Source organism: Nannospalax galili, unplaced genomic scaffold (genome assembly GCF_000622305.1).
Source record: "Nannospalax galili isolate Female #2095 unplaced genomic scaffold, S.galili_v1.0 scaffold54, whole genome shotgun sequence".
Taxonomy (NCBI): domain Eukaryota; kingdom Metazoa; phylum Chordata; class Mammalia; order Rodentia; family Spalacidae; genus Nannospalax; species Nannospalax galili.
This window is the reverse complement of record NW_008341028.1, coordinates 7,543,832-7,569,573: the sequence shown is the minus strand read 5'-3', so window position 1 is coordinate 7,569,573 and position 25,742 is coordinate 7,543,832. Positions and strand designations below refer to the sequence as shown.

At 50.1% G+C, this 25,742-nt stretch overlaps 1 protein-coding gene across 2 annotated transcripts in view; it reads right to left on the bottom strand.

Annotated features, from left to right (window-relative positions):
- Positions 1-453: 453 nt before the first annotated feature.
- The window catches only part of Smad3 (SMAD family member 3), a 126,678-nt gene continuing 101,389 nt past the window's right edge, over positions 454-25,742 (bottom strand). Inside the window, exons 2-10 of one of the 2 annotated variants that reach the window (XM_029565012.1) lie at positions 23,230-23,423; positions 22,964-23,095; positions 21,612-21,686; positions 19,115-19,165; positions 11,078-11,290; positions 10,346-10,382; positions 9,011-9,165; positions 6,770-6,914; positions 454-4,632 (exon numbers count right to left, since the gene is read on the bottom strand). In XM_029565012.1, coding sequence (XP_029420872.1) covers positions 4,509-4,632; positions 6,770-6,914; positions 9,011-9,165; positions 10,346-10,382; positions 11,078-11,290; positions 19,115-19,165; positions 21,612-21,686; positions 22,964-23,095; positions 23,230-23,423 — 1,126 coding nt within the window. In that variant the 3' untranslated portion in view covers positions 454-4,508. The remainder of the gene's footprint in view (positions 4,633-6,769; positions 6,915-9,010; positions 9,166-10,345; positions 10,383-11,077; positions 11,291-19,114; positions 19,166-21,611; positions 21,687-22,963; positions 23,096-23,229; positions 23,424-25,742) is intronic. The other variant, XM_008836351.3, reaches the window with a different exon arrangement.

Here is a 25,742-nt window from a genome sequence, read left to right as displayed (position 1 = left end):
GCTTGACAAACGTGGGTGGAGGAACCTCAACTGAGGCATTTCCTGCATTGGATTGAACTTTAGCCATGACTATGGGCATTTTCTTGATTGATGAGTGATGTTGGAGGTACTGCCCCTGGACAGGTGGTCCTGGTTTGTGTAAGCAAGCAGGCTGAGCATAGGTCAGGGTGGCAAGCTACTAAGCAGTGTACCTCCATGGTTGGTCTGTGCTCCAGTTTCCTTTTCTTAGTTCCTGCCTTGGCTTCCCTTGGATTGGCTGTAAGCCACATAAACCCTTGGCTCCCCAAGTTGGTTTTGGTCAGGGTTTTTATCACAGTTGATAGAAGGTGACTAGGACATTGGAGGACCTCAGCAGAGTGGCCAGGGGCTTGCTGATCTCTGAGGCCCCCCCTGGGGATCCCTTTTAAATCTTCTCACCCACAGGCAGCATCAGCAATCAGACTGCACTCCTGATCCAAGAGCTTTTCCGTGAAAAGTTTATTAGAAGGGTACTTATAAGAGGAAGAGAAGGGAAGAGGGGACATGGCTCTTTAACAATGGGGGTACACTGCTTAAACAAACAGGTGCTCTGCTTTAAGATATAAAAGTTAGAAAAATCTAAAACACTATAAATACATGCTTTTTACAAAGATAGTAAAGGTTTGGCTGGCGAGGAGTGATGCCCCCAAGCATCCCCAAACAAGAGTCCACAACAGCACACTTGCCCCAGCAGCCACAAAGCCTTCTGTGAAGTTTTCCCCCCTGGGAGGGAGGGACCTTGGTGTTGAGCACACCACAGTGAAGGGCTTGGGCTTGACTCAGAGTGGCTTGTTTGCACACGCTGCCACTTGTTGACCTGATCTGGTATTCCTGGATGCTGAGCCAATAAAGTCACTGCACCCTCCACCAGTGTTCAGAAGTGGCTGTGCCCTGGCCCTTCCAAGTCACCATCCTTGGAGGAGAGAGCTTTCCAACTATCTTTAAGAAATTAAATAGTTGTCCATCTGAATGATTTTAAGAAATTATTACATAAATATGGAAACAGCAGAATGTTAGAGTATACATTACATCTGCATCAGCGAGATCAATTACAGGATCATTAAATGTCTCCATCCAGTTTACAGGAGCTGAGCTGGTTTTCTGTGACAGCTGTTTGTAAAGAAGTGCCCACGAGTCACGCATTCCCCTTTAATACCTCCCTTCAGGGATACTGCATCTTCACTGTTGACCCATGGCATCCTGTGCGTGGATTTCTGCTTTCTACTCACCTAGGAGGTGGCCCATGCCTTGAGGGCTCTGTACATTGTGAAGACCTTTACTTGTGAAGACCTTTACTTGAAGGGATTCAGTGATAGAACACTGATGCCACACAAAAGAAAAATGGCACAAGTGGGCTATGTTCAGATTTCCTTCTAATAAAAAGGAGACACATCTAGCCACTTAAACCACACAGTAAGAAATGGGTACAGAGCTATACCTGTGCTCTCTGCTGCTGGAAGCTAGCTGCACATCTCTTTCTAGCCTTCTGAGGACTAAAACCCAGAAATGACAACTTGGGTTTGAATGAAATCAGTTATTGCCTCACCCAAACAGCTCAGGTACATGCATGGCTGCATATGCTACTTAAAAGAAAACCTTCTTTCTGTGGTTTGAGGAAAAATCATTTAGCCCTGGAACACATCCCAACCCTTGGAAGCCAAGGGGAGAGGGAGCAAAACCACCACAGCAAAGGATCAGTGCTGTGGTTCATTTTAATACATTAACAATGACGTAAAAAAAAAAAATCAGCGGCAATAAAAAAGACACCATTGGGAAAGTAGTAGAGCCTGCCAGCAGCCTTGCCTGCACGAGTGTTCTTCCTAGGAGAGCCCCTGCTCGCAATGCTAGGCTTGTCTCAGAATGTCAGGTCTTCTACAGGCTGCTTGGGAGGTGGCGAGCCGAGATGACAAGCCTGCACAGGTCTGTAATCCACACCCACTGGTGCAGCTACCTGCATACTCACTAGAAGGATCTAAGTCACTAAACTAAGAGAGCAGCAGAGGAAAGGGACAAAAAAATTGGCTCCTCTGGGAGCATGTGGGTCAGCACAAGCCACAAGGTGACATCAGGACAGGAGCTTGGGCTTCCAACAGCACACATAGGTTACCCAAGGGAACTACACTTTTCAACTGCCCCCACTAGAGCTGCCCTGCCTTCCTCTTGTCCCTCAACTGTCCCTTAAAAAAGTGTTTAAATCTATAAATGTTGTTCATACAAGATTTAAAACTAAGAAAACTAGTTTTATGGCTTGTGGACACTAATATCTCACATGCCCAGAGTACCTGTGTTATGCTCCACAATAGAGTGGTACCATTTTCTAGACTCCAGGCATGACCAGGCTTATTTTCAGTGATGCCAAAGGTGGACTTGCCTACAGTGTCCTTGTGTGTCATCCTCCAGTGACTGGCCAGGAAAGCAAAAGGGCCAAGGAAGTAGCCTTTAAGAGAGGAAGAAAAAAAAACAACCCCTCCAGCTTTGTGCCTCCCAGAAGTAGCCATCAGAGCTGAGCATTAAAGACTCAGGTACCATCCAGGTGCAGCCAAACGGGCCATGGGATCACCCCAGTTCTGCAGCACCTGAAATGGGGGCCCACAGGAAGCCCTTAGGAAACTTATACACCAAGTGGAGAAGGCAGGCCTGCAGGAACTGAGTCCATGGCTGTTGAGAGAGGACCATGATCACTTCAGCAGAAGACATGGCAGAACATTCCAGTGCCGGGTCAGGACTGACTCAGAATGTGGGGGCCATACGTACAGAAGGTTCAGAGGGCTTCCTGTGTCTGTAAGCAGCAGTCCACAGGCCAGCTGGAGCCAGGCACAACCTTCACACCCGCCGCATCTGCCCTCTGAGGACGCAAAGGGTTCTGAACTGTCTGGGTTCTAGGTCCACAGCCTGTGGGGAGATTGGCACAGGTTTGGTAGGGGCTTACTCCATCTCTTCCTGTGTCTACAGAAGGCTTGGGGAGCAGCTAGTTTGCCAGGATACATCCTGGCTAGAGCTTCGGGGCCACAGGATCCTGCAGGTGAGGAGGCATCAGAAGTGCCCCCAGCATCTTCGTAGAAGCATCAGCAGATTTATCACATTTGAGGTTTTATTACCTGCCAGAAATGAACACTTTCTTCCCTTCTGGAATACGACGGGACTTCCACAGGAAATCCTTTTATTTTTCCTGGTATAAATCCATGCAAAAATGTGGGATAAGTCATTTCATACAATAACAGCAGCAAAGAAGAAAGTACCAGTTGCAGGTGGCATTCCTGTGTGCCGTATTCTACAAAAGGCTGGGGAAAGGACTTTTTCCAGTTGAAATAAGTTATACTAGTTTCCTCTGTAATTGCCACTGGGAACAGTCTTATTACACAGCATCGTTGCTTCAGCCATCAGTGATGCTTCTCCACCAAAGCTGGATAATCTTACATCCCAGGGCGAAGATGTCAGGTCTCCGCACCAAGCCTGCGATTTTCAAAGATGTAAAAAAAAAATTTAATAGCCCTTTTCATTTGCCCATGTTGTCCTGGGACTTTTCCCTTCTGCTGAATTGGCTTCTGAAAAATCTAATTCCCAAACTGCTGCCAGGTGTCTCCTCAGCGTTGGGTTGGTGGCTGGATCCACTCTGGTTTCCCAGTCAAGACACCTACCCAAGATGGCTTTTTAAATAAGACATTTCAAAGAACACATATTAAAGGTGAATTCATTGATGTAACTGGCTCCATAAACCAACATAGCCCTACACATTGGATATGGTGCCAGTTCTCAGAAATGCCGAAAGATGCATTTAGTTGTAGTGCTGCCTCACTCAGACCTCGCACAGCACAACTGCCCTCCCTCAATTCCTGTGAACACTTCAACATCATGGAAATCTGAAATAAATGTGATGGTATAAACTACACATCGTATATGCACTGAGCTTTGGCAGATCCTTCCAAGTGAGAAAGGACAAAGAAGCCATGGATGGCTCTCACCAGCTTCACCCATGGTCTGCCTGCATGTGCCCATCTGGGCATTCTGAGGCGGAGTGCCAGCATAGGACATTTAGCTCACTTGGCAGGAGTGCTGGGACTAGGCGTGCTCAGTGGAAGAAATACTTATCCAAAGTTGCAGAGCTAGAACCCCATTCCAAAGGTGAAAGCTACAGTCCAGTCCCAGAGAGGCACTTTCTGTTGGACTGTGACATCTCAGATCTCTGTCATTAAACAAGGAGGCTGGGAGGAGGAGGAGGCACGTGGCAATACGCCACCTGTTAGCTCAAGCCACCAGAGCAGAAGGCATTCCTTGACCTTCAAACTGGGGGCAAATGTTTCAGCAGACACAGCTATTCATAAAAATCTACCCCTGGAATTTTCTGCTGTGGTTTCAGAAGCGGGGTGGTGACACCTTGATTGAAAGATAGTCGTCTTCCTTGATACAAATGGTCTGGGTGGAGTTCTGGTTTTCTTCATCTCCAAGGCCATTTTCCCCAAGCCCTCCCTCCGCCTTCACCCCCACTGTCTCTAAGACACACTGGAACAGCGGATGCTGGGGGAGCCCATCTGGGTGAGGACCTTATCAAGCCACTGCAAAGGCCCATTCAAGTGCAGCTCAATCCAGCAGGGGGTGCTGGTCACTGTCTGTCTTCTGCAAAAACAAGGAAGAGATGAGGGACGCATATAGAGGTCAGAACACTGCTTTCTCCTTCCCCAAGCCAGAGCTCTCTCTATCCCTTCTTGCTAGATGTGAACTGGAGGCTATACCTATAACCGAACCTAGCCAAACCCCTCCAACCAGGGAGGACTATAAGTCAGATTCTGCTGGGTAGTGGGGGGAGGAAGGCCAACTCCCAGGGACTATGACAATCTTCCATGTGTGACTTCCAGCCTGAGTGAAGGTCTCCCTGGCTCCCAAGTGGGCAACTGGGCAGATGCTTGCAGCCCCTCTCCAGACCTTCGGTTGTGATTACACATCTGTCTGATGGAGGGTGTTTTTACAAAGCACTGACAGCCCACATGCTTCGGTTCCCAATGTGCTGATATAATCCCCATCTACAGCCGTATTTTGGAAAATCTTACAAGCAGAGCTAGCCATGGAACAATTACTGGAAAAAACCAAGGCACACCACACGTTTCTTTTCCTCCAGAGCACTTTGTCTAAATGCAGGCTGCTTGGTGATGCGGCTTGTAGGCGAGCTCCCAAAGGCCTCCACCAAGCAAAGGCTATCTACTGTGGCCACACACGGTGCCAGCTGGAGGTAAGGCCTGGGCCTAGGCCCAGCCCAGGCCCGTTTGCACCCACCTCATGAAGCAACAGCCTGAAACCTTACTCTGCTTGGCCCATAAGGCAGGAGGAGGGCAAGGCTGTTCTGGGAAGGGGCCGCACCCGCTAGGCTGCCATGCCATGCTGCCAGGCGGCAGTGACGCAGTGGGCTGTGCAGGAATGGGTGTGCTGGCAGAGCATCCTGTGGTAATATAGTGCCCCAGAGAGGGGCTTCTGCCAGTGCTCTGAGCTGGAGGGCCCTGATGCCATACAACATCCAGAGCCATTGTCCAGAAAGCCACCTCTGCTTGTCCTATGCTTTGCCTGAATAGTTCAGACTCAGCCCTGGAGTATCTGCCTGAGTTTAAGAAGGCAAATAAGTCTCTCTTCCCATTTTGGGTTTTTGCATTAATGCCATTAGTTTTCTAACCTTTTACTCTTACTCCCTTAGTGATCTAAACCAGGGCTAAAGGTTGGCTCAGATGTTTCTCCAGCCAGACCTTCAGTTCAGGTCATAAGGTAGCTGAATGTTTTCTCCCAGCCTGACCACTTTGCTTACTTGGTACCCTTCCTGGATTTCTGACTAAAAGGACTCAGGTGCTCTCCTTGGCACTGTGGGGCAGATGCAGAACAGCAGCTATGAGCAGTAAATGGAGGAGTTGGATTTTACAGACCGCCATCCTCTGAGGATCTGACTTTCCATAAGTCATGCTCATCGGGATTTCATTACGAGCAGTGGCCCAGAGCCAACACTGAAATGGGTTTGGCTGGGGTGCAGAATGACTGCAAAACAAACTCAATTCCAAACATCTGGAAAAATGAAGGGGGGTGGGTGGAGAGAAACTCGCAAGGCACTGGCTGCAGCTGACGTGTGGGTACCTCTGCATCCGTCTGCTGTGGGGGCTGGAGAAGGGCATGGAGCAGAAGGAAGGGTACAGGGCCCGGCCTCTCAGAACAGTCCTGTGGGAAAAGACTGGATTCTCATTAAACACAGTCTAGACGGTCTGTGGGGCTCAGCACACCAGGTACGCTTGACTGTTACTGGTGCCATGTTTTAAGTGCTATCTGGAATTCTTTAAAAAATAAATAAGCTTCTCCTTTGTAAACACTCAAATCTCCTTCCTTGTTGGGTTTAATATCCTCCTCCATGCCCAGATTCAGAGATAGAGCCATGGAGAAGGGTGTGTGTGTTCCCAGAGAGGGTATCCTGAAACAGTCTACCCCCAAAGAATGAGGACACAGCAGCACAGGAGGCCCAGATCGGTGCCTAGCTTTCCACTTGACTTGAGGCATGTGCTTTTTTCTCCCTAGGTCTTAGCTCCCACATCTGTATAAGACTAATGCCAGTGTCCCCACACAGGGCCTGGAGGTGCTGACAGCACTTGAGAAACTGCTAAGTGCTAGGCTACTGCTATTCTGCCCTTCCTGCCTGCCAGACTTGGCCTCCCTGCCTCAGAAAACCTAGGCCAGTTTTCTGGAGTTGGCCTATCTCCACTGCCTACCAAAGGCTGCACTCACTCACCTGTACTCTGCTCCCCAGCCTTTGACGAAGCTCATGCGGATGGTGCACATGCGAGTCAGCTGGTAGACGGCCTCAAAGCCCTGGTTGACAGACTGTGCGAGCAGTGCGGCAAACTCCTGGTTGTTGAAGATCTTCAGGTTGCATCCTGCCAACAGCACAGATCATTGGATTGAGCAATCTCTAGACCAACTGAATGGCCTGAGCCTCAAGTGATACTGTGGCTCCACACTCTGGCCACCTGCTCCATGCTCATAATGATACAAGGGATGGGCCTTCTTGGTCCTGCCCTAGAATCTGCCCCTTAGCAGGGAGATGCGCATGTGAGGGAAACAAGGTTGTCCTGCAGGCCTCACTGCCTCCAGCTGCAGGAATTCCAGGAAGTCTGGAAGTGGGCTAGGAGGACACGGGGATGGTCTGGAGAGGCAGCCAAAGTAGGACTCCAGTGGTCAGAGAGGCAGGGCACCTAAGCCTAGCTGCCACTGCCTTGTGGCATGGTGGCTTCCTGAGGACAGGCACTCTTGTACTGGTGCAGAAGCACGGCATGTTGGCACAGGGATGTTCTGCAGAGCACCAGAGGTACTCTCCACCCATAATAGGCCTGTCTTATGCTGGGGCTTAGGGGAGGGAGAGAGCTGGGCCACATGGCCTCTGCATGCAAGCTTGGGCCAAGGGGACACTGACAGCAAAGTGAAGAGGTGCACCTAATTCTCTACAACCAGAGACAGGCACAAATAACGTTTTAACAGAAACATTGTTTGAAATCCTACTGCCCAAGTGCCAGGAGTGTGTAACTCAGGAAATAAAGACCAAAGTCCGTGCCCAGTAGCCAGAGGCCAGTCGAGCCCTTATCTGCTGGGTGACTCAGCTCAGCTTCTCCTTGCAACCCAGTGTCTCTAAAAGAGGGACTGGCCTTGGTCATCATGGTGCTGACAGGGCACCGCCAGAGCCAGCTGAGCCCTCACCAGAAATGGGAGTAGGGCAGGAAGGCAGCAGGCAGAAAGTCAGGAATGCTACCCAGCTTTTACCCCCACCTCTGCTTGCTCCCAGGGCAAGGCCCTGAACTAGCTCTCTCCCCGGGTTTCAGCCCCAGCTGAGCCAATAGTACCAGGCCAGTCAGCCAGCCGGCCACACCATCCTAGTGTGTCCTCTGCTTAGCTCTGGGCCTTTGGCTCATGTTCTCTGAATTTATCTCCCTAGCCTTATTTAGAACCAGGGTCCCAGGAGAGGAAGGATGAGATCAGAGATGTAAATGTGCTTTGTAAATGGCAACCACACAGACTGCCAAGGCTGTTCCTAGCTGAAATGTTCTACATTCTTTGGTTTACCCTGTCCACAGCCCACTACTCCACTGTCATCTGCTAAGCAAGGAAATACATATCACACGTGTCATGGGCACTGGCCTGACCCAGGACACGTGCTCTGCTAGTCTGCTGCATCCTCCATTCCCCAGGCCGCATGTTATATGAGGAGTGGGCTTTGGCTGGCTTTCTGCCTAGACTTTTACATGAAGCCCTAGGTGGAGTACAGTTTGGCAGTTCTTAAAACAAGGTGACTTTAGCAGCCTGCCTCTGAAAACCCTCAACAGCTCCCCAGAATAAAACCAAAACTCTCCCATCCTTCCAAGGCCTAGGCCTGTGACTTGACTTTTGCATGGCTTGTCTAGCCAGGATATCCAGACATATCTCACCCTGCATCTCTTCTGTGCCCTTATAACACTGTCCCCTCTGCCAGATACCCTCACAGACTCCTCCTTGCCACCTCTGGGTGCCTAATCCCTCCTCCAGGAAGCCTGCATCATCCCACAGCTTGATGTCCTTTCTCCCTATGTGAGCTGCTTGTCTGGGGCTTTAGAGCCCTTTGTGTGTCAAACTCATCTGTCTTCATCTTAAACATTCCTCAGGGCTATAAGGCTGTGAGAACTGGGGCAGAGCCCTGCCCACCTCTTTACCCCACTACAGTTACTGGGACAGACCCTGAACACTGCATGTTTGGGAAAGAATGAATGGAGGAAAGGAGCCACTGTACACCTGAGGGTATGGTAGGTGTCCCAGGTTAGAGAAGATCCAGTAGATGTCACATCTGGACTCTGAGGTTCAGGAGAGCCATAGGAAGATAGCTGGGCACAGGGGGCCCAGTCTAGTGTCCATAATGCAAATACCAATGAGGAGGAAAGGCAAGAAAGATGGACTCCCCGGGCATGCCTCGGGGAAATGGTCCCCAGCAGCAGTATGAGGGGCTTACCTGGTGGGATCTTGCAGACAGTGGCAGGGTGCCAGCCATAGCGCTGGTTGCAGTTGGGAGACTGGACAAAAATAGCACTGTCACTGAGGCACTCTGCAAAGACCTCCCCTCCAATGTAGTAGAGCCGTACTCCTCTCCCTGAGGGACCAGGACAGATGAGACAGAGTCAAGGATCTTGGCCCACAGGGCACCCAGGTCATCTGGTAATGGTGAAGGAACAGAGCTGTAGTTGATGCTCTAAGCAAGAAGAGCCAAGAGCTCAGCCCAAAGCCAAGTAGGAGAATTGGGGGCAGCCATGGGTTTCTAAAGCAGGACAGACAGGTGACATAAGAAAAAGGAACTTTCACTGAGTCTTGACAGCCTCTGTTCTGCCCAGCCACAGGCCTGAGTGCTTGTCTAGAGAATTGAGAGGTAATCTACTTCAGCAACTACTGCAACAGTGCCTGGTAACAGCTGCTGCACCCCCCCAAAGGGTACAGAGGTGCCTCAGTGAAGCAGAGGTGCTCCTGGGACTGCAGGCCCTCACCGCAGGGACCCCTCATGGGGTTTCTAACAGTTTGTATGTTATATCATTTACTTTCCCTTCATCTCCTAAATCTACTCCAGATGGACAGAAATTAATTTGCAATTGGCTCCACACTTTGGCGGTTATGTAAACAGCTCTGCTCAGTGGGGATGGCCCATTCTGCTGGGGAGAGGCCCAGGGATCAGCAAAACAGACTCAAAGGCCAAAATCACATGGGTGAAGACCAGGTTTACCCACCTCTACACCACCTGCTGAGGGCACTGCTGCTCCTCCCCTACATTCCCATTTCCTCTTTTTTGGGTCCTATAGCACTTGGTGCTAGGGTCTCAGAGTCCCCAGGAGAGGCAAGGCAGGAGGCAGCAGTAGGAAACTCAGCCCCAAAGAGCACAGGGTGCTGGACCCACAGCCTCCCAGCTTCTATTTTCCAACCTGCTCCCAAGAAGCTGACAAGCATAGAAAAGCTCTGACATGGGGTCAGGTCACCTCAGCAGCACTGCCCAGCTCCTTCTCCACCCAACCCTTGGGCTCCAAGATGATAGCCAAGTATATTCCACTACTTCCTGTCTACAGCCACTTCTAAGTTCCAGTGCTGTGTGGCTCTGGGTCCTGAAGGGTCCAGAGCTCAGCATGATGACTTTGGTGAGCCAAGTGATACACAGCTGTTTTCTTCACAAGTATGTCTTGCTTATGTTCCAGGTATTGGGGTCCAGCTTGCTGATCACTGTGGCATGTACTTAATGGGCAGATCACATCTTTTTACCTCTGAATTGTCTAGATCTTAAATACATATGAAATTAACAAAAGGATACATGGGATAGATCTTTATATTACTCCTTATAACTGCATCTGGAAATATAATTGTCATAGGAGTTTAATTTTCAAAAAATTTTTAAAAACAATCACTCCAAGAATGACTGCCTAATTGTCAACTTATCTGTTCTGTTTGGGTTTTAATACTGGGGACTAATGACAGGGCCTCATGCACACTAGGCAAGCACTCTGTCACGGAGCTACAACCCCTGCCCAAGCAATCTGTTCTAAGAGTGTTTTAAGATTCCATTTTATTTTTAACTACGTACATATGTGTGTAGGTATCTGCATGTGAGTATAGGTGTCCATGGAGGCCAGAGGCATTGGATCCCCCAGAAGCTGGTGCTGCCCAACATGGTTTCTGGAAATTGAACTTATTTCCTCTGAAAGAGCAAGTGCTCTTAACTGCTGAGCCATCTCTCTAGCCCTAAGAGTATTTTTAATAAGAGGAGTTTGTATGTCTCCTTTCCTATGTCCTTCCTTGTCCTCTCCAATGTGTCTGCCTCTGTGATTTTCAGGTTTTCAAAGATGAACTCTGTGTTTGCCTAGGAATAATCAAACAACCTTAACTCTTACCTGTCTGGGCCTAAAGAAGACAATAGACAATTTAGGGGGATACAGGGAGTTTGCTAAGTCCCAGCTGGAAGCAGAGCACAGCTGGGCAGGGCTCTGGAGGCTGCTCTGCTGGGGCGGGGGCAGAGCCGGGGAAACATGGAACCCATGCCCATTACCAATGTGCCTGCGAGTGAGCTCCACTGCTGCGTTCCTGTTGACGTTGGACAGCAGGCCCAGGCAGAAGCGCTCAGAGTTAGAGGGATCAGTAAACCCGTCCACTGTCATGGATGGTTGTGAGGCATGGAATGTCTCCCCGACACGCTGGTTCAACTCGTAGTAGGAGATGGAGCACCAGAAGGCTGGCTCACAGTAGGTGACTGGCTGCAGATCTGTGGAGACGAGGTCTGCTGGGTCAGTACCCCTCCCCACAAAGATACTCTAACCACCTCTGCCCTCCAAATTTTCATTGAATAGACATTGTAGGGTATCAGGGAGTGAGATCTACAGGGCCTGGCCTGGCCTTGCTGTGAACAGAAGCAGCCTTATATTTCTATGTCCTGTGACTTACACAGGTATATGGCTGCCTGGCCTCTATCTTGACCTGCATACCTCCTCGGCATTGTCTTATTAGGGTCCCCCAGCAGGCTGGGTCCTGGCAGCTCCTCATTCATAATGCCCCAGCCTCCTGTAGTCTGCCTGTGTCGAGGGCCACCTCCAGCTACTCCTCTACTCTCTGGCTGTACTGACCCTATGGGAGGAGCTTCAAGCCCATCCTGCCCTGTTCCCTGCCTGCTTGAATAATCAGTCTTCTCAGTCCCACCCTCCACCTCAGACCCTGAAGCCTGGTTCACTCACTCTGGAGTACTGCCTGGCAATTTCCTGAATGGCTCTGTGTGAGCTGGTATCCTTAAATGTCCTGACTAACCCACTTAACTGTGAGATCCTAGAACCCTTCTCTCCTTCTCCCTTGCATGGGGCTCTGATGAGAGTGGGGGATAAGAAAGGTTCAGCACTGGCCTGAGAGCCCTGTCTACTGCATGCCAGGTAGCTTCTTCGAATGGGACATGCTGGGAACCTCTGCTCACCAGTCCTTGAATAAGCCAAGTCCAAGAGAACAGAAGAAGCTCTGCCCGCCCCCACCCCAGGGAAGGTACTGGGTAGCTCCTGCTGACACAGTAACTCTGATCTTGCAGTCCAGGCTCACAGTTCTTGTGAGGGGAGGGAGGGGACAGAGGCTCTCTGACACCCTTCATTGAGTACACACAGACACAGCTGGCTATGAGGTCAGCATACCCTATCCCAAGTTTCTCAGCCCAACACTTTTGACATTTTAGAGCAAGTGACTGTCACTTGGGAGGAAGAGGGTTTAGACATCTTCTAGCATGTTCACAACTGTATCCTCACCTTCACCCACTGGATGCTAATAACATATATCCATCTCATCCTCCCAAATAGTGACAACAAATTGTTTCCAGGCACTTCCAGATGTGTTCCAGGGGTTGGAAGTCTATCCTTTTGATGTAGAATCAGGTCACAGAGCAGTACAGGCCTCCACATTGCCGCCACCTGAGTGTTGAGTGCCCTCTGCCACTGGTACTAAGTGGATGCCTGAGCCAAGCCAGCTCAAGTAAGTTGAGGGCATGCAACAAACGGTATATGGTACCAACATCGATAATAACCTTAACTAAACTTGAGAACACCCTGGGCCTGTCTTGACTTTTCCAGATGTAGAAGGTAAAGCTTCTTCCTTCTCTCCTCAGGGTTGAGCAAGAGGCCTGGAGGATGGAGACGGGATCTATGCTACTGTGCAGAGAACGGGCGTGGTGGGACAGGAGCCACCATGGCCTGTGCACCTCATCACTGGGCTGAGCTATGTCTGCTCCATCCGGGTCCTGGCTTTGCTCCATACTTGACATTCCAATGAGATAAGCTAGATTCTAAACAATGTAGCCACTAGAATGTGAGCTATGCTGCTTTGGACAGGGCTTTAAAAAGAAGGGAGGAAGGAAGGAAGGGAAGAAACAGAAAAAGAAAAATGGAAGAACAAGCAAAGTACTAGTCAAGCTTTCAAAGTGGTCAGGTGACCTGTCAGAGCTGCTGGCTGCCACTGCCCAGGTGCAGGCTCTGCTGACCTTAAGTGTGCCCTTGGGGACATGAACTCCCTCACTGGTCTCAGTTTCCTTGTCTGTGTCATGGTTGGTTCTAAAATAAGTATCTAGGTCACCATGCTTCTAGCATGCCTTGGCCTGAAGAGGCAGCTTTGGCTAATATGGTTTGTGCTGGCTTACTCAGCAATATATATAGCAAAGTCCTCGGTTCCCCCAAATAAAGTCCTGCCAAGAATTTCCTGGGCATAGTTCAGGCACAAGAGTGTTTCGAGGCTCCCAGGCATAATGACATCCCACCAACCCAAACGAAAGCTGGTGTCTCTTACATGGTCTTGGAACCATGCTCAAGGGACATGTGAGTTCAGGTCAGGAGGTCCTCCCAAGCAAATCTGAACCCTCCTCCAAACACCTCTGGGGCCCACAGGGACACTGGGCAGCATGGTGGCCTGGCAACAGCTAGACATATCATTAGGAAGGTGCTGGCTCTGAGGAACAGTGTCATCGGGGCATGGCTGGCAGATGATTGTGGTTTTCAGAAGGTGCTATCTGCATGAGGTGCCCTGGTTCAGAAGCAAGACTGACCAGGGTAGCCCCTGCCATGCCTCTCCATTTTGCTGGTGACGGCCCTGCCTTCCCACTGTCTCCAGACCCAGCTGCTTCCTTCAGACACTGCATCCAGAGGAGGTACAAAGTAGAAAGTAGGAAACTATTTCCAGGTTTTTGCAATGGTAACCCTAATACACGCATTTCTTTTCTACTGAAAGTTGGGACCGGGAAAGGAAAGGGCAATCACTGGTATAATAATATGATAATAGCTACTGAAAACATACCACTTGGCTCCATGCTTCTTAACAGAGCAAAAAGGGGAATATAACTATTATGGTTTAGATTCAAAATGTCCCCCATTAAGCTCATGTATTTGAACACTTGGTCCCGAGCTGGTAATGCTGTTTGGGGGATATTATGACATGGGGCTTCACTGGTAGATCTAGGCCCCTAGAGCCTAGTTACAGCCTGCCCTGGCTGTTGGTTCCACACTCTGCTTCCTGATCTGTCAAGATATGAACGACCTGTGCTGCAAGCTCCCACCAACATGGGCCCAGCCTTAAGGCCTTTCTGTCAAGATGGACTGGTCCCTTTGGAAGTCCCCTTTCTTTACTTGTTTCAGTCAGGTACTTTATCCCAGCAACAGGAAAAGCTAAACCAACGTACTACCCAGACCTGGTGGTACATGTGCAGTGCAGTGCTTACTGGTCCCACCCCAAAGAGGAAGCAAAGCTTGCTCTGAAAGCTCAAATCTCTCATGGGGAGGTGACAACCCCTTCCTAGTATGGACACACCAGGCTCCCAGAGCTTATAGAAAGTGCAGAAGGAATCTTACATATAGCAGTTTTCTGAAAAGGACCTGAAGACCTGCTGATCAAAGGTTCCTCTGAGAGGAAAGACAGCAGGGGATTGGCTAATGTGCCCCAGAAGAGCATGGGTTTGCTCCCCCAGACTAAGGCCTCATCTAATAGACAAGACCTTGCCTTCCCACAGCCCTGCTCCCATCAGACTATTGAGTTCTTTTCCTAGAGCAGAGGTGCTGGAGACACACAACCCCAGCACCAGCCATTGCCAGCCATTGAGGTCCCCTCCCCAACAAGCATGGTGGTGTCAGCCAGGCTTCTAGAGTGGCATGGGGCACTTAATTCTCAGCTGGCCCCTGGCCAGACTAACGCGTTGGCTGGCTTTGGTTCAGAGCTGCGTTCCAAGCTGGCACAGACTTTCTATTTTGTTTAAGGAAAAGAAAACAGAATAAAACCCAGAAGGCAACACTTGGATTAAGGGATGCCTATTAAAAACATGTGCAAAAGATTCCAGTCGGCAAAAAAAAAAAAGGGGGGGGGCCAACAAGGGGAAATACACTTTTTACACTTTGTTTAAGGAAAAGAAAACAGAATAAAACCCAGAAGGCAACACTTGGATTAAGGGATGCCTATTAAAAACATGTGCAAAAGATTCCAGTCGGCAAAAAAAAAAAGGCGGGGAGGCAAGAAGGGGAAATTAACTTTCTCCTAAACTGAAGCCGGGAATGGCAAAGGCCTGGGCAGTGGATGCCACAGGGTTCAAGGTCAAAAGAGAAATGGCCTGGCTGGTCTGGGCCCTCCTGACCTGCACAAGACTCTGCCTCTCTCGGGGAGATCCCACATTCCAGTTCTGCACCCCTTCTGGTGTCATCCATGCCCATGCTGTTTCTTTTCCTGTAGTGTCTTCCATCTGCATGACCCTCACCTGCAAGAACCACCACCTCAATAAGCTCCAGGTCCCTGTTACCTCAGGGCTCTTGCAGGGACCTCAGCTTCCTCAGTCCAGGCACACCCTACATGTGTCACTGAGAAGCAGGGAAAAACTTACTCACTGGCAGGATCCAGCACATTCCAATCTATCTACCTGTGCTTTCTTCCTCTCTGCTTTTCTCAATCCTGACTTAGACACTTAGGAAATTCCAGGTGATCCACCCAGCATGATGTGTCCTAACAGAAACATCCCCTGCTCACAGCCTCTGCCCTGTTTGCAAAGGTTCCAGGGATTCCCCAGAGCTGGCCTCAGGTGACATGCCCAGCTGGGGCCCAGTCATGCCTTTGGGCCCCGTCAAGTCCCCACAGTTTTACTGAGGTGGCTCTACTGTGGCAGGGTGATCAACCTTCCCCAGACCTGGGCTGTAGAGTCCAGGCCAGGAGAGGGGAAGAAATGAAGTAACCAGTGTCCTGCACTTTTTCTAGAAAGCACTTGTGTGTCTGTGTGAAGACTGTACCTGGTCACCAAGCACAAAGGCTGCTGCTGTTCCCTGCTACCACTGCCCCACACCCCCGTGATTGCCCTTCAGCTCACTGCTAGCCTACCCAGTCTCACCTCGCACCACAAACTACTCTGTAGAGTAGTTGCCCTTGAACTCCTGATGTCAGCACCAGGTCTCTTCTCACAGCTCATTTTGCATCTTTGTTGAATCCCCCAATGCAGTTGCAGCAGCCAACCTTTAAGGCCTACCTCCTCTGGCCGCTGTGTCCGTGACCCTGCCCCTCTGCCTGACCTCACCCCCTCGCCCTCATCCTAAGAGTGCCTCTGGCTCTCTTCTGGACCCAGGCCTCTCTCTCCATCCAGTCCGCCAATGACTGCAGCCAAGCCTTCAGCAGTGGTTCATGAGGGGCCTTGCTGGGATGGTCAGTGGGTAAGGGAGAGTAGTGGCCAGCAGTAGTCTGTGGGTGAAAGAGTACAAGATAGACAGGCCTCTTCTCCATGGGTTTCTTGGAGGTGTTGCTGCACTGCCAACAATAGGGCTAGGAGAGGGGCTTCGGACAGCCACCCTGTGTGTTTGGTCACCAAGCCCTTCCCCTTGGACCAACAATGCACAAGAGGCAACGGTTCCAACTCCATGCCTGGGGCCCTCACCTCCCCGACTTTGTTTTCAAGGGACAGTAAACTCTGGAAATTCACCCCTGGCCCATCTCACCTCCATGAGGGGTGGGCAGGGTGGGCCCCACTGATCACAGTCCCATTGAATCCTGTGCCCTCAGTCCCCGAGTCCTCTCCTTAAACTCTTGTCACCTATTTCTCTAACACACCAATCAGGTTAGGTTTCTTTCTTGTTTCCCTCCAGTAACCCCCTCAAATTTATACTCCACAAATTAGCCAGCTGATCTCTACAAAGCTGTCATCAGGATCCCAAAACCTGCTGGCAACCTCAATGGGGTCAGCCTCACCTCTCCCTGCCCTTCCTTGCCATGCCAGCAGGCCACAACGCCAGTTTCCTTGGAACACACCTGCCCTTCCATCTGCAGGGTCTTCTATCATGCTCTAGATCCCACTGTCTACCTGTCCCTCAATTTCCCCCTCAAATGCCTTCCCAGCCTGTTGCTTATGGCTTCCTCCTGAGCATACTCACCCATCCCCGCTCGGTGCCTGCTCCCTCAGCACCACAGTTGGACACAGATGTAGCAGGTGTGAAAGCCTAAGTGTTCTCCCCAGCATAGCCCTAGACCGGGCCATCCATACACACTGCAAACTCAGGGACTCCTGGACACACGTCTCTACTGCTTCCGTTTCCGCTTCCTCCTCATCTGCATGACTTAGGACTTTATTGTTAGTTACAGTTATTATTGAGCCCAGGGAGGCAGGGAGAACATGATAACAGGGCTATCCTCTGCTGGACTGACAGAGGGACTAACAAGACGTAGCTGGCATGTGAACCAAGGAAGAAGATAGGTGAGTAGGCAGAGGCCACAGACTGACATCTGTCCCCACCTGAATGCTAATCATGGGTGAATGTTATGCACTGGGGAGATATGAATTCAGAACCAGGGTCTAGTATCTTTAGCAACTGTGTACCTGAAATGAACCCTCATTCCCCTCCCAGCCGCTGCATTCATCAGGCCTCTGTGAGGTCTCAAGCAGAGACTGAATGGTGAAGGGATGTGGAGGCTCCTCAGACAGAAAGGAAACTGAGCCTGCTGGTGTCAGTGTCTCACCCAGAATCCTGACCTATGTCTGCTGTCTCCAGACTGGCCTGTGACCTCTATGGTTTCAAAGATAAGTACTACCACTGTGGCACGTCTGCTCACTAACTGCTGCCTGCCACGGTAGGGTAAAGTGGCACAGAAATAAATCTAAACCAGCCCACCCAAAAGCTGAAAGCCTAGAGTCAAGTTCACAATGATGGCCTTTAACGCCTCAAGTGTTACCATAGCTTCTAGCCGTCAGTTTGTTTTCAATTAACCCAGTCCTACTGTATCAGGAATGTGACCTTCAGGGAAGCCCTACAATATTGTGCTGCAAAGTTTTGTTTTGTTTTGAGACATGGTCTCACTATGTAGCCCTAGCTGGCCTGGAACTGTCTCTATAGACTAGGGTAGCCTCAATCTCACAGAGACCTGCCTGCCTCTGCCTCCTGAGTGCTGGGATTAAAGGTGTGCACCATCATATCTGACTATGCTACAAGGATTTAATCTGTGTCCAAAATTATATTTTGCTCCTTCTACATGTTGGCATATTTTAAAGGGTCTTCTCCCATCCCCGAATATTTCAAATGATGGTTTTCGTCTGATGCCATCTGCCAAGGTCTTGAAACAAATGGGTTCAACAGCCTGTCCAATCCACAATGGTCTACTGCACTTCACCATGAACAACTGCTTTTCCCACGCCATAAAGCAAGCACCAGGCAAACAAACCCAAACTTGAATTTTCTCACACTACAGACCAAAATAACAAAAGTTCCCCCTGATAAAAAAAAAAACACGGACATCTCATGTGTTTTGAGCCCTTCACCCGTTTCTAGCCTCAAGGACTTTGCAATGACTCCTTCTCCCACACTGGAGGGATGCTGCCAGACTGGCAGAGTGACCCTCAGAACACTGACCCACAGTCCAACAGCTGAGAGTTGTTGTGGGAACAGCAGGGTCAGCTGACCTAAACATCACAAGATAATACAAAGTGATAAAGCAGATCTCCAAATAGAGAAATGTGTTTGCAAAATAACAAAGAGCCAAAGAATGAGAAAGGTGAGCAACGCAACAGTCCTGACGGTGTGGCACAAATGTACGCACAGTCCCCACAAATGCCAGAGAGGCCATGATCATGATAAAACATTTGTGCTGGGCAGTAGGATCATAGGTACATTGCTTTCTCCCCCCCACCCCAATTTTTTATATGTTGCTATTCTAAAAAGTTATTATGAGGTGAAATACTCATTTAAAATCTGCAAGTATGTCTGAAACAAGTCTCTGAAAGCCAGGGCTGAGTCTGCCTGTGGCTTTGCCTCCAGTTGCACACGTGTGCTTGTCTGACTGAGGCCCTGTCTCCTGGGCCTGAGGTCTTAGGGATTTTCGTTCACTCACGTCTGACTGCCGCCCAGGGGAAACACAAACCCAGCCTTTCCTGCCATCATCCCTCTCAGGTTTCCCTGTTCTGGGGTGACCCCAGAATCACTGTAACCAGAAACCCCACGGGCTGAGCTGGGCTGATGGTGACTAAGGGAGCAGGGAGCACTCTTTATGGCCCTCCCCACTTAGACCATCAGCTGGCCTGCAGCGAGGAGGGGGTCTCCACTGTACAGAGGAAGCTACTCACCCAAGTTATTGTGTGCCGGGGACATCGGATTCGGGGATAGGTTTGGAGAACCTGCAAGGTGAGACACAGTTGTAAGACACAGTCGTACTAAACAGTCTACCACAGGATTGCTCACCATGCCCTAAGGAAGCCCTGGATCAAGCTTCAAGTCCCAGGAACAACCTAGCCTCAGCCTCGCCTCAGACACTATCTCCTACACACCTAAGCATGTTTCCTTGTTTGCAAGATGGATGAATGGATGGAGTGGCTCAACTCAGAAGACTCCTCTACCACCGGAGCAGGGTTCCAGCTGGGAGCCTGGGTTGCAGAGGACTCAGCTAGGCCAGCTCACATACCTGCCTAGGGGAAAGCTTGACTATGCCTAGGAAAATGGGAGGATAGACAGACCTCTTCCTTGTTGTGCACAACTGTGGAGGCTGGACTCCCACAATGCCCTGCTCACAGTTCAGTTCTCAGGTACCTGGAAATACCCACCTCAGAAACTCAGAAATCTGCCTCAGAAATATGGAAACTCGACAACTAGATTGCTATTTTGTACAAGGCAGGAGAAAGCCTAATTCTACTGAACTTGTACTCTGATCTTTCTACCTTTCACTTTTAGAGAAAACACACACACACTCACACACACAGAGTGCACCAGTCTTCAAAGCCAGTGGTCACCTTTCCACAGAGCCCTACTGTATCCTCCTTTGTTCCTGTGTTTGAGGTCACAGTTATTTATTTATGAACATCCTGCAGCCCTGGCCCCAGCCCCTGACATCTACCAGATCTCCAGGCTAGGCCCTGCATTTGCCTAGAGCTGTCCCTGGGGTCTTTTATTTCACTCCAGCAGAGCTGTGAATGGCGGACTAGAGATGGGCCATGGGCTTCTCCCCTGTGGCAGCACCTGACCCAGTGCAAACAAGGAATGGCAGCTGGAGGGACACTTTCAGAGGCAGTCGTGAGGATGGGACAGGGTGGTACCTATCAGCCATGGTTTTGGTTATGTAACTTTTTAGTAAAAGTATATTTATTAACACTATTGAGCCTTAATTTTCCTCCCAGTACACAACTGGGACATTATCATCTATTGACCTGTAAAAATTAGGTAAGATGGATACATTAAAAAATGCTAATGCCAAGACTAGTACACAGCACTGCAATAAATGTTTCCTATTTTGTGGTAGCTCAAATCATTAGGGTCTAAGAAGGCTATTGAACCTTCTCATTAGTCTGAAAGGACACATATATTGGCAAGGGTAGACTTGAAGGTGACCTGAGTCACCCTTTGGCCAGAGAAGCCTCCACACCTCACTCAGCAGGGAAGCCAAGACCATAAGCACCTGGATTGGGATCCACATGTGCCACTTTGAGGAAGAACAGAAAACAAAGAGAGACCTTCACCTGCCTATGCCCAAGTTGGCTATGTCCACACACCCTAGCTCCTGAGGAACCTGCAGGGAGAGGGATAGGAGAGAGGACAGGGCCTAATGGGGCAGAAAGGAAATGGAGAAGCAAGCAGATCGGAGCAGGGGAGAACATGGCTGTCCCTTCTTGCATACAGATCTTCTTTGGTTATGTTTGTATCGGTAACTCTACACATAAGAGTGGGGAACCGGAAGCTGGAAGGACACTGCCGAGCTGGCCTCCTTCCCACACCAGCACTTCGTAGCTGCAAGTTTGCAGCAGTCACTTGGCACCAAGTATGGGAAGGTCTTTTGTGCCACACGCCTAGAAGGGTGTGTTTTGGAGGGTGTACTCAACCTAGAAGTGCCATTACACCCCAGTGACTGTGCTTCTAATGCGTACGTGAGCCTCTTTCATTCTTCCAAGGATTGTGCAACCTCCTGTGGGCTGTGCAAAAGGCAGGTGGCTCCATTGTGTCTAGCAGCTCCGTGCACAAGGCATGCCCACTGCAGTAGGACTACAACATCTGCTGGACCCCCCTCCCTTCCTTGCCCACCATGCAAAGCAGAGCTGGCCCTATGTGGCAGCTGGGATTCTGCTCAAGAAGCTGCTGGTTCTGAACTAAGTTGGTCCCATAACATATGTCATGAGAAACATCTGGAAATGGAGCAGGAGGAAAAGTAGGCCGGGTGCTCCTGGCAGGAGCATGTTAATCACATTTGGCCACTATGTAAAAACAGTTGCTTCTGATGTCTTTACTGGCCACCAGAAAAGATTGTCTCTCCATCCAGGTTCCCCTTGCCTCTCACCTGCAATCCTTCAGGTGTTGGAACCCACCTTCCACCCCTGCCAGCACCCCACCTAGATGGCTTAATACTTGAACATCATTGTGATGTACACTACGTTGTGAGGTACACTTCTTCCTACTTTGTGTCCCTAATGCACAGGATATCTTCCACCAGGGATATATGAAGTGCACAGTGGCGACTGTCAGTCCTCCCTCACCCTGTGATCTGTGCACCCAGCACCTGGAATGCAAAGGGTGCTCAGTAGACATTAGGTAGAGAGACAGCAGGAGGTACAGAACTGTAAGCATGCCCATGCTACTGACCTGCGTCCATGCTGTGGTTCATCTGGTGGTCACTGGTTTCTCCATCTTCACTTAGGTAGCCAGGGGGTGGGGTTTCTGGGGATCAGAAGGCAAGTGGTTCCATTATAAGGCATGCAAGTCCTGGCCCCAGGACCAGGACACCATTTGTTGGCCAATATATCATATATTCATGCTGCTACTGAGTACAGGGCACCTAGAAGAAGGCTGGGCCTTGAGGGAGAACACCAGCCCCTAGACTCTGCCATGAGTGAGCCCATCCACCCCTGCCCTCTGGCTCCCCACCTGAATCCTAACGAACTGACCTAACTCTCAAGTCTGAAATGCCTTGTCCTCGAACTACAGCCAGGCTAACTTGTTCCCATCCTTCAAGGTCAGGGTAAGGAGGAAGGCTTCAAGGTACGTGTGCCTCACACATCTCTGTCCCCTGAAGAGCTGGGGGCCTCAAGCCTATTCCTTGGTCTGTCTCCTGTGCACATCAGCTGCTCCTGTCACTGTCTGTTGTCTCTAGGGGCTGAGGGTGAGCTCTCCAACCAGGGTGCCATTTGCTGATGGCTAAGACTGTTTCTCTGAGCCTCCTCCCCCATCCTCCTCACCCTGCCTTAGCTCTCCAAGTCTACCATCTGACAGGGAGTAGACAACTTACCCCCGGAGACCAGTGCTACCTGCAAGGAGCTGAGAAGCTAGACAGCCGGACTCTGCGTGCGTATGCTCTGACCCAAGACACTGGTCACAGCCAACCTCAGTCCAGTAAACCAACCCAGAGAGTGAAAGCCACGTCCAAATTAGAACACTCTAAAAGGAACACAGCTGGATCTCTGCCCTGCAAGCAGAAGTTGCCCTGACTGGCCCTAGCATGGCCAAGCACAGCTCCCCAGGATGCCCAACATGCCTGGTGGTGATTCACACATTATTTGCATATAAATGAGGGGCTTCTAGAATCACTAGCACTCCTATGGAGCCTATTCCATTTACTCCCTCTACTCCCACTCTCCCTGAGTGCTTACAGCACTCATGGAACCCACAGCTGCCTCACCCACTGCTCTGTAGCCCCCGACCCTTAAGAGATTCAGTCTGCATGCCAGCACTGCAGGCTGCAAGGGCAAGAAGAGAAACACAGTGTTGCTGTTTCTGCTTCCAAAATAAATGATGGCACTGAAGACCGGCAGAAGGTCACAGGAGCTTCACGCCAACAAAAACATCGTTAGTGAGCGGCAGCTAAGGCCATGGGTCCTTCCCAGCAGAGATATGGTTCAGAATCGGCCCCTGGGGCTAGCCGAGTGCACAGAGTGGAGAGGATGGAGATGGGGTACCACCCCTGCCTCCTGGCCACCTGTGCTGCAACCCATGCCTACCTGGAATATTGCTCTGGGGCTCAATACCAGCAGGGAAGTTAGTGTTCTCAGGGATGGAATGGCTGTAGTCATCCAGTGGGGGGAACTCAGCTGGGATCTCGGTGTGGCGTGGCACCAACACTGGAGGTAGAACTGTCCAGGGGAGACATGGCACAGGTGGCTTAGTGCCAGGGCTAACCTGACACCAAAGTCCCAGCCCCCAAGTTCACCTTAGACTCTCCAAGGATGGAAAGGGAGGATGGGAGGGCCTAGCCATGTACACATACCTGGCGTCTCTACTCTCTGATAGTGATAAGGATTCACGCACACTTCATCCTTCTTCATGTTGAAGGCGAACTCACACAGCTCCATGGCCCGGAGCTCATGGTGACTGTGCAGGTCGGGCCATCTCCACAGGCGGCAGTAAATGACATGGGGAAGCCCCTTCCGATGGGACACCTGCAGCCGGCCATCCAGTGACCTGCAGTGATAAGAAGGGGCAGATGGTATCAGTGAAACAGATTTGGCTCACTGTCTCCCAAGTCCAGCCTCCCATAGCTCCCAGCCAGTTCAAGTTCACTAGCAAACACTCAAGTTCATCCATCCCCCAGATACAGAGGCCCAGGAGATCAGAGCATCATGGCTAACTGTTCACGCTAGACAGGCTCCTAAAAGAAGCAAGCAGGCCCACCAAGGAAGGCCAAGGCTGTCAGAGAAGCCCACAGGCCCCAGGCCTTGCATTCATCAGGCTCTAGGCTGAGAGTTCTCAGGGCAGCAGTGCTCACAGAAAGGGGACAAGCTTGATTGTGTTCCAAATAGGTGCATATGCCACCAGTCTAATCCCTCAGGTAGAGGTGAGCAGAGGACCAGGTAAGAGCTAGGTACAAGACAATTCTGGGTGCAGGCAGAGGTAACTGGCAGAGTGCACCTAGCGGCAGTAAAGACCTCTGAGGTGTTTACATGGGGTCTGCACATGCACATGTGTAAAAGGGACAGACCCTGTGATAGCTCTGGCTGCATGTCCAGGTAGGGAGGTGGTAGGGTGGGGAGTATACATAGAAAAGAGGGATGTTTACAAAATAAGAGGCATCCTAATAGGTAGGACTGCCCTTTCCACAAGAAGGCGTGTCCTAGGAGTCCCTGGGTCAGGGGCACAATGCTTCTAGCAGCTGGGTGGGGCTGGCAGAGAGCCATTTTTAAGCTTTCTGTGTGTCCCTAGGATACCCATGGGTCTGAATTCAACAGAATTTACAGGGTACTTAATAAGGGAGGGGCTGATCAGATGTGCCAACCAGAGCAAAACAGAATTCAATCAATCTCCAAGCCACTGACCTGGGAACAGGGAGGGACAAAGGTCAGTGCTGGGCTAGGTCACAGGGACCAACTGAGAGCTGCTGACTAAGGATATATGGAAGGATGTAATTACCTCCCTCCCATGGGGCCTAGACCAAGGAGCCCCTACAGCTAAAAACAGTAATTACCAAGCTGAACAAGAGAGGACAGCCTGGGACTCATTGCCCAGAAGGAAGCCTGCCAGATATGCAGTCATAAGACCACGGGTCAAGTTATGGCTCACAGTCCTGACTGTGCAATGCTGGGTAAGGCATGAGGTCACCAGGACCCTCAGTTGCCTCACCTGTAAGATGGGGACATTCTCCCACTTGCCTGGTCTTTACTGGAAAATGCTTTGCAAAGCACTGACCAGTAAGCATTCCTTTCTATGCCACTGGTCACCATAGTCGTTCTCCAAGTCAGCCCTGGGCAAGGCAGCTGAGCCATGGGACTGAACAAGAGAGAAAGGGGGAGGTGAGGGAAATGGTGAGTAGGGACAAAATAATTCAGCTCTCCTCACTTTCTTGCAAAGCCACTGAATGCTCACAGACAGGGAAGTGGTCACACTGGCTCTTCAGGATGTGACAGAAGTCCCAACACAGGGCTAGTTGGATGCTGTGGCCACCTCTCTGATGGGGAATTAAGAGAGGAGAGCTGTCGAAGAAAGGCCCAGGCCAGCAGTGAGGAAAAATGGGGCTGTGGAGGCCCACCTGAGTGGTGGAAGGTGTGGTTTCTTGCTTTAAAAGTAATAAGGAATGGGGAGATAACTTAGTTGGTAAAGTACTTGCCTTGCAAGCACAAACTCATGAGTTCACTCCCTAGAATCCATGTTAAAAACAACAACAACAACAACAACAACAACAACAAAACCACTGGGTATGGTGGCACACTTACTAATTCCAGCATTGAGAAGGTAGAGACAGGCAGATCCCTAGAGCTTGTTGGCCACCCAGCCTAGCTTAGTTGGTGAGACCCAGGCCAATAAGAACTTGTCTCAAAAAAGCCAAGGAACAGTAGCCCAAGTTATCTTCTGGACTCCACACACATGCAAGCACATGCATATGTACCACACAAATGTACACATAAACTATACACAAATTAGTCTAATAATATTTTAAAGTAAGTGCACTGTGGTCATCAAAGCAATGAACCAAAGTCCTCAAATTGACAAGCACACCAATGGGACCCAACAACAGTCATGAACAGTCACGGAGGACAGGCCTCTAACAAAGGTCCAACGACATTTAGCTCACTGAGAAAGGATGGTCTTTCAACACATGGTGCTGAACAACTGGATATCCACAGCAAGAAAAATGAACTTCAGTCTCTACCTCATACCTATACTGGCTGAATAGATCAGAGTGCAAAGCTTAAAACTATAAATCTTCAAGGAGAAAACCCCAGAGATCTTCATGACCTGACAAAGACATCTCAAATGCTGTACCAAAAGCCAAAAGTCAAAGCCAAA